Source organism: Dama dama, chromosome 19 (genome assembly GCF_033118175.1).
Source record: "Dama dama isolate Ldn47 chromosome 19, ASM3311817v1, whole genome shotgun sequence".
NCBI lineage: Eukaryota > Metazoa > Chordata > Mammalia > Artiodactyla > Cervidae > Dama > Dama dama.
In genome coordinates, this window is record NC_083699.1 from 48567172 (window position 1) to 48580112 (window position 12941).

At 38.1% G+C, this 12941-nt stretch overlaps 1 protein-coding gene across 1 annotated transcript in view; it reads right to left on the bottom strand.

Annotated features, from left to right (window-relative positions):
* The window catches only part of IQCG (IQ motif containing G), a 42182-nt gene that overhangs the window by 9342 nt on the left and 19899 nt on the right, over positions 1–12941 (bottom strand). Inside the window, exons 7-8 of the mRNA XM_061167931.1 lie at positions 4211–4372; positions 2788–2862 (exon numbers count right to left, since the gene is read on the bottom strand). Coding sequence (XP_061023914.1) covers positions 2788–2862; positions 4211–4372 — 237 coding nt within the window. The remainder of the gene's footprint in view (positions 1–2787; positions 2863–4210; positions 4373–12941) is intronic.

A 12941-nucleotide genomic window follows, 5' to 3' on the forward strand; every position in this document is an offset into this window, starting at 1 on the left:
CATGATAAATTCACATTGTATTCCTATCTCCCTAAATCTTTTGAATTCTCTCCTCCATATTATGACAAAGATGCACTGACATCTCCACTTCATTAAATGAGTCCAGATTTTAGTTAACCAATCAAGCAAACTGTTAAGAGTCACTTCCAGCTGCACAAGCTAACACATAAATCCAGAATCTCTAGTAAACAGGTCCACATCAATGAACTCAACCCAATCCAGTGTTCTATTCTACTTTTCTTGGCCCAAGAACCTCAGAATCCATTCTCATACCTGTCTCCTGGGCTTATGCCAATATATATCAGTAAAGTCTTGTAATTCTTTTAGAATGTAAGTTATGCCTTTCTCAGTTATAGTCATCTGAGTTATCTATGAGCCTGGAACCCGCTGAGATTTGACTCTAGTGATGGAACAACGGACAAAAGGGGTGATTGCACTAGGTCTTGAGAGATATCATGCCTTTTCAAGGCATCTGCCTCAGATGAAGTTATTATCACAGGGTTTTCAGGGAAAATAAGACTAATCTCCTCAGACATAGGAGGGCAGGCTACTTCCACCAGCAAGAGAGGCTTACGGTGACTTGGGGGTTCAAGAATGTAAATTACATACCAGGAATTCCCATTCCAAGTTGCAGGATCCTATTTTTTCCAAAGGAACCCTAACTTGCACATGAGAAACTCGTCAAGACTATGAATGAATTGACTGAAATACCATTAAAACCAACAATAGAGAAACAGTGCCACATTATTACTTTAGTAATACTACTAAACATTACACTTGCTATTCTAAATGTATACAATAAGCCACAAAATGGAAACAGATATATAAATAATGAGAGGGAAAATAGGAAACTGCTATTATTTACAGTCAATAGGAGAAGGGGTGACAGAGGATGAGATGGTTGGATGGCATCATTGACTCAAAGGACATGAGTCTGAGCAAACTCAGGGAGAGAGTGAAGGACAGGAAAGAAAGTCTGGCATGCTGCAGTCCATGGGGTTGCAGAGTCGGATACAACTTAGCAACTGGACAACAACAGCAAGATTTTCTACCTAGAAAAATCCAAATGAGCCAAGTCAGAAGCCATTAAAAACTAATATGAGGGGACATAAGGAATCTAGAACAATATACAAAAATGAATAGCCTTTCAATATACCATGCACTTAGACGTATGTCCACTGAGAGAAAGATGGTTGCCTAAACCTTGATATATCCCCTCTTTGGCATATTATACAGCAAGTATACTGCTTTAGAAAAAATTAAAGACAATGCAAATTTTTTAAAAAACTGGGTCTGGGAAAAAATATATACTATGATCCAATTTATGTCAAAAACAAATATAAATAAATAAATACTAAGTAAGCATTTAGGTATATACACAAGAACATACATGAAAAAATATATGGAAGAAATACTTGAAAAGGGAGTAATTAAGAGAGCTTTCACTTTTTAAAATCTATATATTTCTGCACTGTTTCAAATTTTTCATTAAAAAGTATCTATGTATTGCTTATGTTATTAGGCTGAAGATCTGGGTAACACTAACTTTATCCATCCAACATCCATTTATCTACCAACTCATCTTACTGTTATCAAATACTTGATCTATATCTAACATTTCAGGTAGGTAACATGATTCATAATCCTGAAATTGCAGGGGTACAGGTTCTAATAGCCTACTGATATGTTTTTCAGTAAAGCCCTGTGAGACAGCATCTAGAAATCACTTTCTTTAACCACAAATTTGGAATTATTTACTAAAACTTCATCAGCTTTCTCAAAGGGAGGCCATACCATGAGTAAGCTGAAAATTTTTTTCCTTATTCAGCCAACAGAGATACTTTGAAAGGTTCCTTCCATTCAGCTTGTTTTGTTACTAGTTGGAAATACTAATTCAAACCATTTCAATCACATAATTTATATAATTATGTGAATAATTTCATAATTCACACAATAAAAAATGAGTAAATAAATATGTGGAAAAAATGGTCAATTCCCTTAGTAAGCAAAAAAAAAAAAAAATGCAAAATAAAACAACTCATTAAACTAGCAGACTTCAAAAAAATATCTAAAGCAGTTAGTTCCATTGAGGATACCTTCAAATTAGTACCTGTATCCATTGCTGATGTCAGTGTAAAACAGACTACTAGCAATATTTATCAAAAGTCACAAAATACCAGTCTCTTAAATAATAATCTCATGCTTGAGATTTACTTTTAGCAAATAATTGCAATGAAGAAAAGAGTAATTTGGGCCAACCTTTCATTACTGCATTATTTACAATAATGAAACTTTGAAAATAACCTAAATATCCAGAACAAAGAGTAACAAATAAATTATAGAATAACTACTCTGTGGAACATTATAAAACCATTTAAAATTATTTTATAAGGAGACTATAGTAAAATGAAAAAAAGGGTGAAAAAACAATTGGCAATTAAAAAAAAATCTTCACACAACTAAGAATGCTATTTTTATAATTTTAAAAAATCAGGAAATTTAAAATTATGACTATGAGGCAATATAAGAACAAGAAAACAGTGCCTTATATAATACTAAGTGATAAAGGTAAAGGACAAAATTTTACCTGTACTCAAATTACAGCTTTATAAAACATTTATCCAGATGGATAACTTATACAGAAAACATGGGCTAGATAGCTCTTTGATTAGGCTGGTATGATTATGGTCGATTTTTCTTTCCTTAAAAAAAATTGTTTTGCTGTCCTTGGCATTTTATAAGTGGGAAACAAACACTTCAGAGGATAAGAAAGGTTTGGGGACCCACCTGCTGCTCCTTTCTAAGGAACACTTCAATCTCTGCATGAATTCGGTTCTCTTCTTCAGTTTTCAGCCGTAGTTTCTGTAAATAACAAACCAACATCAGAATTCTTCCCAACAGGGCTGGAAGTGAGTTCTCAAGATTAGGGGTATAGCTGTGACAGTAGTACAAGTTTTCCCTATCAGCTGGGATCCTAAGAATTCCACAGGATTCCTCCAGAGCAGCAATTCAGTTTCCCTGAATTCAATTCATGTTCACAACACATCTGAGTCATGTCTGGCACTGTGCTAGGCACAGGCAACAGCCCAGAGCAAGAGGGCCATAATCCTGTTGCCTGGAAAGTGATGTCCATTTAAAGAGAGAAACAGTGCTTCAAGGGCACAGGGTTCTCAGGCCTACAAAAGGATATTCCAGAGTGCAAAAAAAAATGTTTGCTGTCATAGTCTTAAGCCACACTTGGGAAATAAGCTTTCCGATAAGCAGGGCACTCAAAGAAAGGAGTCCTCCTACTACATGCAGATGACATGCTTGACTAAGGTTTGCTCCTTCTCACCAGCATCTTGTTCTTTTAGCCATTTAGCTTCCTCCACAAATGATTATTTTTAGAAATAGTTTCCAGGAAGTATACAACATGTTACTATTTGTAATTTGGAAATGAAAATTTGTAGTTCTAAGTAGAATATGACAAGTTTGGTACTGAGATATATAAAGAGATGTTAAAATTTTTAATTAAATTAAATGTCTTTAAGAGAGGGTATGATTTAAAGAAATCTGGAAATAAGTTTTGAGTCTTCTTAATGTAAATGTATGTTATTTGAAGTAGGTTATTTCTATGACTTAAGGACAAAATTTCTTAAACACTGCTCTGAATGAACTGAATGTGTTCCATGCAGGGGCAAAAATAGCCTTTCTCCTCTAAAATGAGGGTCTACCCTTGCTTCTTTCTACTGATAATTTTCACTGTGACTTTTCATTTCTATTAATATAAATTTAGGTGTGCATGAAGTTCAGCTCTCTAAATTTTGTATTTCTTAATGGTGGGATGAAAAATACTGGCTGGGCAAGAAAAGTAGCAGCAAAAACCTGCAGTTACTGAGTATCTTGTTTTGCCCTCTCCCCATAATTACCAGAAGAAATGGCAAGCGGCTTCATAAAATAAGGATAAAGTGACCAAGAGAAGAAAGTACAACCAATTTCAAAGTCCTTACAAAAAATCAGGAGATGTAGGCTATTCCCCATCAGAATCTCTGCTTGTAAAAAAGCAAGTCTTCATCCTATTTTTGTCTTTTACGTCAAACGTTAGGGTTGCTGGAGACAGAGAACAAGGATCAGGGAAGTCTCCCTCTGGCACCTCCTTTGTCGGCTGAAATATCGGGAGCGACAGTTTGAAAGCCAGTCACTAGATTCATTCCTAATTAACAGTGATCACCTCAATCTCTTCCAGCAAGAGCTCTTCTGTTTTGCTACATTTTTTCTGGGTCTGGGAAATCTGCAGTTCTGTGTTTCTCTTCATATAGCGATTCTCCATGTTGGTTTTTGCCTTCATCTCTTGCAACTGGTCCTTGAGGTGAGCAATATATTCATTCCGACTCTGTAAAGGTTAAGAACAGATTTCTAAATTAAAATGCATTCTACCTGCACTCAGCTCAGTCAGCAGCTTAAGCTTTTATACTTACAAAAGTACAAAAGTTCCCTGTATCAACAGGGAACTGGATCTGTTTTTCTGCTATCACACTAGGAGAAATTTACCCAATAATGATGGATAGTATAAACGAAAATGAAAAACAAGTAGTTCTAAGACTGTGAGATTCTTCCCTAGGCACATTATTTGGGTATCCTGTATCCACACAGACTTCCCATTACTATTTCATTTTAGTGGAAAGAGCATGGACTAAATGATCAAAAGACCTAACTTCCCACCCAAGCCCCGCCAATTGTGTGAATTAGGACACGTCAGTTAAACTCTCCAAGTCTCACCTTCTTTAAAATAGAAACATTAATATCCATCCTGCCTGAAATATCTTAGAAAGTAATTATAAGGATTAATTGACAATGTGTTTGAAAATTAATCCCAGGTTACAAAGTGCTTGGCAACTTCTTTTCTTTTTTAATTGCATTAACATTGGTTTATAACATTACATAAGCTTCATGTGTGCAACATTATATTAATATTTCAACTTCTGTATACGTTATAATGTGCTCATCACCAAAACTTTAGCTTCCATCTGTCACCATATAGTTGATCCCCCCCGCCCACAGCTTTACCCATTTCTTACCCACAACCTTTCCCCTTCTGGTACCGACTACTCTGTTCTACATGTTTGTTTTTGTTTGGTTTTTTCATCTATTTTTGTTTGTTTCAGATTCCACATATGAGTGAAATTATACAGTATTTATCTTTCTTTGTCTGACTTATTTCACTTTGCATGATAATCTCAATGTCCATCCATGTTGTCAAAAATAGCAAGATTCCATCTTTGTATGGCTAGGAAGTATCCATTGTCTATATAGTATTGTAAACATGTACCACACCTTCTTTATCCATTTATCTGTCAATGTGAATATAGGTTGTTTCCTTATCTTGGTTGTTCTGAACAATGCTGCAAGGAACACAGGTATATATACACCTTTCTGAATTAGTGTCTTCATGTTCTTTGGATAACTACCCAGAAGTAGAATAGCTGAATCATATGGTAGTTCTATTCTTAATTTTTTGAGGGATCTCCATACTGTTTTCCAACGCTGGAGCTGCCACTAAGGTATATAGCACTAGAAAGATACTCTCAGAATAGGATTCCAAGAAGGAGTTATTTCCCCATTGGGCCTAGGAATTCTCATTTTCCTTAAATTTTGAATGCTGCACAACTGAAAATATAGATAGATAGATACATAGATAGATATAGAGATATATCTTCCATAAGCTAAAAGAATTTGAAACTCTGTTGATATTAGAACACTGTACTGACTCCGCCTCAGTCAGTCTCTTCTATCAGGAAGCTTCCATAGCCTGTTATACTTCTCCATCAGAGGGCAGACAGACTGAAAACCACAATCACAGAAAACTAACCAATCTGATCACATGGACCACAGCCTTGTCTAACTCAATGAAACTAAGCCATGCCGTGTGGGGCCACCCAAGACGGATGGGTCATGGTGGAGAGGTCTGACAGAATGTGGTCCATTGGAGAAGGGAATGGCAAACCACTTCAGTATTCTTGCCTTGAGAACCCCATGAACAGTATGAAAAGACAAAAAGATAGGACACTGAAAGATGAACTCCCCCGGTTGGGAGGTGCCCAACATGCTACTGGAGATCAGTGGAGAAATAACGCCAGAAAGAATAAAGAGATGGAGCCAAGGCAAAAACAACACCCAGCTGTGGATGTGACTGGTGATGGAAGCAAGGTCCAATGCTGTAAACAGCAATATTGCATAGGAACCTGGAATGTTAGGTCCATGAATCAAGGCAAATTGGAAGAGGTCAAACGGGAGATGGCAAGAGTGAACATCGACATTTTAGGAATCAGCGAACTAAAATGGACTGGAATGGGTGAATTTAACTCAGATGACCATCATATCTACTACTGTGGGCAAGAATCCCTTAGAAGATATGGAGTAGCCATCATAGTCAACAAAGAAGTCCAAAGTGCAGTACTTGGATGCAATCTCAAAAATGACAGAATGATCTCTCTTCATTTCCAAGGCAAACCATTCAATATCACAGTAATCCAAGTTGATGCCTTGACCAGTAATGCTGAAGAAGCTGAATTTGATCGGTCTTCTATGAAGATCTACAAGGTCTTCTAGAACTAACACCTAAAAAAGATATCCTTTTCATTATAAGGGACTGGAATGCAAAAGCAGGAAGTCAAGAAGTACCTGGAAGAACAGGCAAATTTGGCCTTGGAGTACAGAATGAAGCAGGGCAAAAGCTAACCGAGTTTTGCCAAGAGAATGCACTGGTCATAGCAAACACCCTCTTTCAACAACACAAGAGAAAACTCTACACATGGACATCACCAGATGGTTAACACCGAAATCAGATTGATTATATTCTTTGCAGCCAAAGGTGGAGAAGATCTATACAGTCAGCAAAAACAAGACCAGGAGCTGACTGTAGCTCAGATCATGAACTCCTTATTGCCAAATTCAGACTTAAATTGAAGAAAGTAGGGAACACTGCCAGGGTCCAGCCTCGGCAGGATCCAGGGGGTACCCTCAGGATGAATGGTGTCGGCGAGAGATAGAAGACACGTGAGACCAGCCTTGATAGGGCCAAGTCTGTCTTTTATTTTTTGACAACAGTTTATATATCCTCACTCAGAATGTATCCAAGATACAAGATGCTTACTCATGTTTATACAGGGTTAGTTTACATTACATCAGTTTGTCCTTAAGGAAGAACAAGATGCTTTCTGCATTTTGTTTCTATAATAAATCTTTACACATTATCTTTTGGCCTTGGGGCTATTAACATTTTATGTAAGTCAGGTGAATGTAAACCTATTTTCTGTTTCTGTGGTGATCTTAACAGAAGAGTTACAGTCTTATAGGGCAACAGTATAGCATGTCACAACATAGTAAAAATATGACCCTGTTAATACCAACATCAATTTTTCTGCAAAAGTTGTCAGTTAAATTTATCTAAGAGTTTTACCCCATACAGACTCTGCGGCTTAATAAGGCAGCCTCTGCCAAGCACTCCTGGCTAATAATTAACAACTATTTCATTGTTACAACATGAGGGCTTAGCTCTTATTTTTCTAGATCTATAAGTATATTAACAATGGTTTCCAATAGCATAGCCTTAGCACACTAAAAGCAAAAACACAGCAAGCAAACGTTAACCCAACAACCACTTTTATAATAATTTTTTCTTATATTTTCTAATAGGGCTCCTTCACCCCCCAGAGGGCTCTACATCTATTAGGGCCTTATATGATCAGGTGCTTTATGCTAATTAAAATAATATAAGCAATCATGCATATTAGCACCAAGGACATAAACGCATTTGCCAAACAAACTAAAATATCAGCAAAGGAGTTTAAATTAAAACACTCCTTTCACCCTGGATAATCTCATAAAATACCACCATCCGGGAAACTTATTGATTAAAGTTCTAAATTGATTCTTATTTGGAAAGAGATCTGGGAAGGCCTTCTGCCTGTGTCACAGAAATTAGGGAGTAGTCTATTGAAGCAAGCATCAGAAAAACAGATATCATCTTTAAGGTGAGCGCCGGGGGCAGCTTTGGGGCAGCTTTTCTGAATCCCTGAAAACCTGATCCACCTTGCCCGTCAGATTTTCTCCCCATGACCTTGTCATGGGTGGGATCTCGTGAACTAGCCTTTTCAAAATCCTTGAAAACCTGATCTGCCTTGCCCGTCAGGTTTTCTCCCTCATGACCTTGTTATGGGTGGGATCTCGTGTGCCGGCTCCCAGCAGAAAACCACTAGACCATTCGGGTATGACCTAAATCAAATCCCTTATGATTATACAGTGGAAGTGAGAAATAGATTCAAGGGATTAGATCTCATAGACAGAGTGCCTGAAGAACTATGGACGGAGGTTCGTGACATTGTACAGAAGACAGGGATCAAGACCATCCCCAAGAAAAAGAAATGCAAAAAGTCAAAATGGCTGTCTGAGGAGGACTTACAAATAGCTGAGAAAAGAAGAGGTAAAAGGCACAGGAGAAAAGGAAACATATACCCATTTGAATGCAGAGTTCCAAAGAATAGCAAGGAGAGATAAGAAAGCCTTCCTCAGTGATCAGTGCAAAGAAATAGAGGAAAACAATAGAATGGGAAAGACTAGAGATCTCTTCAAGAAAATTAGAGATACCAAGGGAATATTTCATGCAATAAAGGACAGAAATGGTAGGGACTTAACAAAAGCAGAAGATATTAAGAAGAGGTGGCAAGAATACACAGAAGAACTATACAAGAAAGATCTTCACGACCCAAATAATCACGATGGTGTGATCATTCACCTAGAGCCAGACATCCTGGAATGTGAAGTCAAGTGGGCCTCACTACAAACAAAGCTAGTGGAGGTGATGGAATTCCAGTTGAGCTATTTCAAATCCTCAAAGATGATGCTGTGAAAGTGCTGCACTCAATATGCCAGAAAATTTGGAAAACTCAGCAGTGGCCACAGGACTGGAAAAGGTCAGTTTTCATTCCAATCCCAAAGAAAGGCAATGCCAAAGAATGTTCAAACTACTGCACAATTGCACTCATCTCATACACTAGTAAAGTAATGCTCAAAAGTCTCCAAGCTAGGCTTCAACAGCAAGTGAACTGTCAACTTCCAGATGTTCAAGCTGGTTTTAGAAAAGGCAGAGGAACCAGAGATCAAATTGCCAACATCCGTTGGATCATCAACAAAGCAAGCGAGTTCCAGAAAAATACCTATTTCTGCTTTATTGACTATGCCAAAGCCTTTGACTGTGTGGATCACAATAAACTGGGGAAAACTCTGAAAGAGATGGAAATACCCAACCACCTGACCTGCCTCTTGAGAAACCTGTATGCACGTCAGGAAGCAACAGTTAGAACTGGACCTGGAACAACAGACTGGTTCCAAATTGGGAAAGGAGTATGTCAAGGCTGTATATTGTCACCCTGCTTATTTAACTTATATGTGGAGTACATCATGACAAACACTGGGCTGGATAAGGCACAAGCTGGAATCAAGGTTTCCAATAGAAATATCAATAACATCAGATATTCAGATAACATCACCCTTATGGCAGAAAGCGAAGAACTAAAAAGCCTTGTGATGAAAGTGAAAGAGGAGAGTGAAAAAGCTGGCTTAAAACTCAACTTTCAGGAAAATAAGATCATGGTATCTGGTTCCATCAGTTCATGGTAAATAGATGGAGAAATAATGGAAACAGTGACAGACTTTATTTTGGGGGGCTCCAAAATCACTGCAGATGGTGACTCCAGCCATGAAATTAAAAGATGCTTGCTCCTTGAAAGAAAAGCTATGACCAACCTAGACAGTATATTAAAAAGTACAGACAGTACTTTGCCAACAAAGGTCCGTCTAGTCAAAGCTATGGTTTTTCCAGTAGCCATGTGTGGTTGTGAGAGTTGGACTATAAAGAAAGGTGAGAGCCAAGGAATAGATGCTTTTGAACTGTGGTGGTGGAGAAGACTCCTGAGAGTCCCTTGGACAGCTAGGAGATCCAACCAATCCATCCTAAAGGAAATCAGTCCTGAATATTCATTGCAAGGACTGATGCTGAAGCTGAAACTCCAATACTTCGGCCACCTGATGTGAAGAACTGACTCATTTGAAAAGACCCTGATGCTGGGAAAGATTGAAGGCAGGAAAAGAAGGGGACAACAAAGGATGAGATGGTTGGATGGCATCACTGACTCAATGGACTTGAGTTTGAGTAAACTCTGGGAATTGGTGATGGACAGGGGAGCCTGGTGTGCTGTAGTCCATGGTGTCACAAAGAGTCGGACACGACTGAACGACTGAACTGAACTGAACTATACTGACTCTAAGAAGAAGCAAAGTGAAACTAAAGTCCTGATTCTGGCTAGAAAAATCTTGTAAGTTGAGAATTACAAAGACCTAACTGTCTTCAACGGTTTCATTAGAGGTTGTTGTTGTTATTCAGTTGCTAAGTCGTGTCCAACTCTTTCTGACCCCATGAACTATAGCACACCAGGCTTCTCTGTCCTTCACTATCTCCTGAATTTGCTCAAACTCATGTCCATCAAGTTGATAATGCCATCCAACCATCTCATCCTCTGTCGCCCCTTTCACCTCTTGCCCTGAATCTTTCTTAGCAACAGGGTTTTTTTCCAATGAGTTGGCTTATTGCATCAGGTAGTCAAAGTATTTAAAGCTTTGGCTTCAGCATCAGTCTTTCCAATGAATATTCAGGACTGACTCCCTTTAGGACTGACTGGTTTGATCTCCTTGCTGTCCAAGGGACTCTCAAGAGTATTCTCCAACACCACAGTTCAAAAGCATCAGTTCTTCAGCGCTCAGCTTTCTTTATAGTCCAACTCTCACATCCATACATGACTACTGGAAAAACCATAGCTTTGACTATATAGCTTTGTTGGCAAAGTAATATCCCTGCTTTTTTTAATACATTGTCTAGGTTTGTCATAGCTTTTCCTCCAAGGAGCAAGCATCTTTTAATTTTGTAGCTGCCGTCACCGTCCACATTGATTTTGGAGCCCAAGAAAATGAAATCTGATACTGTTTCCAATTTTTCCCCATCTATTTGCCATGAAGTGATGGGACTGGATGCCATGATCTTTGTTTTTTGAATGTTGAGTTTTAAACCAATTTTTCCACTGTCCTCTTTCACCTTTATCAAGAGACTCTTAAGTTCCTCTTCACTTCCAGTAGGAAGCTTCATAACTCAATTATTCCCTCACATTCCAGTGATCTCCACACATACTTTCACACACTCAAGCCTGCCACCTTAATTGCTGGCATCATTTTCTGACCCACAGGACTCCCATATCCATGTAATTCCTGTCTTCTTGTTTTCCAACCTTGACTTGACCACTGGTTCTTCAGTAACTCTAGAGATTTTACTTGATTTCATCTTTCCAGTTGTTTTTTGTTCAAGGCTTGCCTTCAGTCTTCTAGTCCTGGTTTCACTCCTTTGCTGATGATCAAAATATCTGAGTGATATTCTACTTTAGTTTTACTTCACTTGAATGTAACAGCTGAGACTGCAGTCCAAGAAGGTAAGTTTCACAAGCAAGTGTTACTTGTTGGAAAAATTATATTGTCAACAATATAATGTAGAGAAAGAGAAAAAATGGGGTTGTGATAGTAACATAGGGGACTCGATTGGCAGAGGCCAAAGCTGAGGTCTCTTTTGATACTATTTGGTTTGGAGTCTTAAAAGGACATTAATATAAATATCTTTTTTTTTTTTTTTAATACTCAAGGAATATACGAGGAACTTTTAAATAATGGTAAGAGTTTTTGAGGGGAAAAAAAAGAAACTTCTGAAAAAGTCTATTCATTGGCGAGAAAGCCTAAGTGTACACCAGTTTTTATAAAGCTTTTGGAGGTGAGGGAGGTGCAAAAATGGTTTTCAAAGAACGTAAGCCATAAACAGAGGGTTAATAGGGATAATGAAGTAAAAATCGGTAACAAAGGTACTTTAAAACTGATAATAGAAAATAAGAGAGGATGCTAAGCAAGTCAGAAGACCTAAAGATAATATCTCAGAAGAAAGGCTAGTGACCTTCTTTAGACAATTCTTCCAAATATATTTTCCTAATATTCTTCTAACTTCTTTGTAGGAAATAAGGAAGATTCCCACATCTGAAGTATAAACTTGTCCAAATTGCTAGGCAATGAAAAGCTGATATATAGGCCATACTTGGTAACTTTCTTAATTTTAATAGTCATGGTACTAATCTCTAACTGCCCAAACGCAGTTTTGTAAGCACTTGCTTAAAACTTGGAATGCATTTTCTTAGAGGTAAATTCGACATAAGGGAAGGCCCTAATGACCAGAAAAGCTCAATAAATCCACTCTGTAGTTGAAATATAATACAAATGACATTATTAACCATAACCATCAGGTGTAAGAAGTATTTGTGTTGTACTTAGTCACTCAGTTGTGTCCGACCCTTTGCGACCCCATGGACTGTAGCCCACCAGGCTTCTCTGTCCATGGGGGTCTCCAGGCAAGAATACTGGAGTGGATTGCCATGCCCTCCTCCAGGGGATCTTCCCAACCCAGGGATTGAAACCAGGTCTCCTGCATTGCAGGCAGATTCTTTACCATCTGGGCCACCAGAGAAGCCTTGTAAGCAGTATGTGATGTGCTTAAGGTACTACCTAGGATATAATCTCCCATCTGGGACCTTGGCATATAAGAGACTGCCTGAGACAAGGTCTCCTGGAAGGAAGGAGTGGGTGATATGGCTGGATTGGTTGGGAGGGGTAAGAACAGACTAAGAGCTCCAGCAGGTTAGAGTCTTTCAAAGTTCGATTCTGGACCTGTTTGTGCATTCCACCAAATATCTGCATCCTTTTATTTTTAATACAAATATTAAAGGCAACCCAGGGAAAACAACAATTTCTTATACATAACTTCTTTTTTTGCTTGAAGAAGATGACTTCTACTTAGCTGTTATCAACTCAGTAACTTTTGG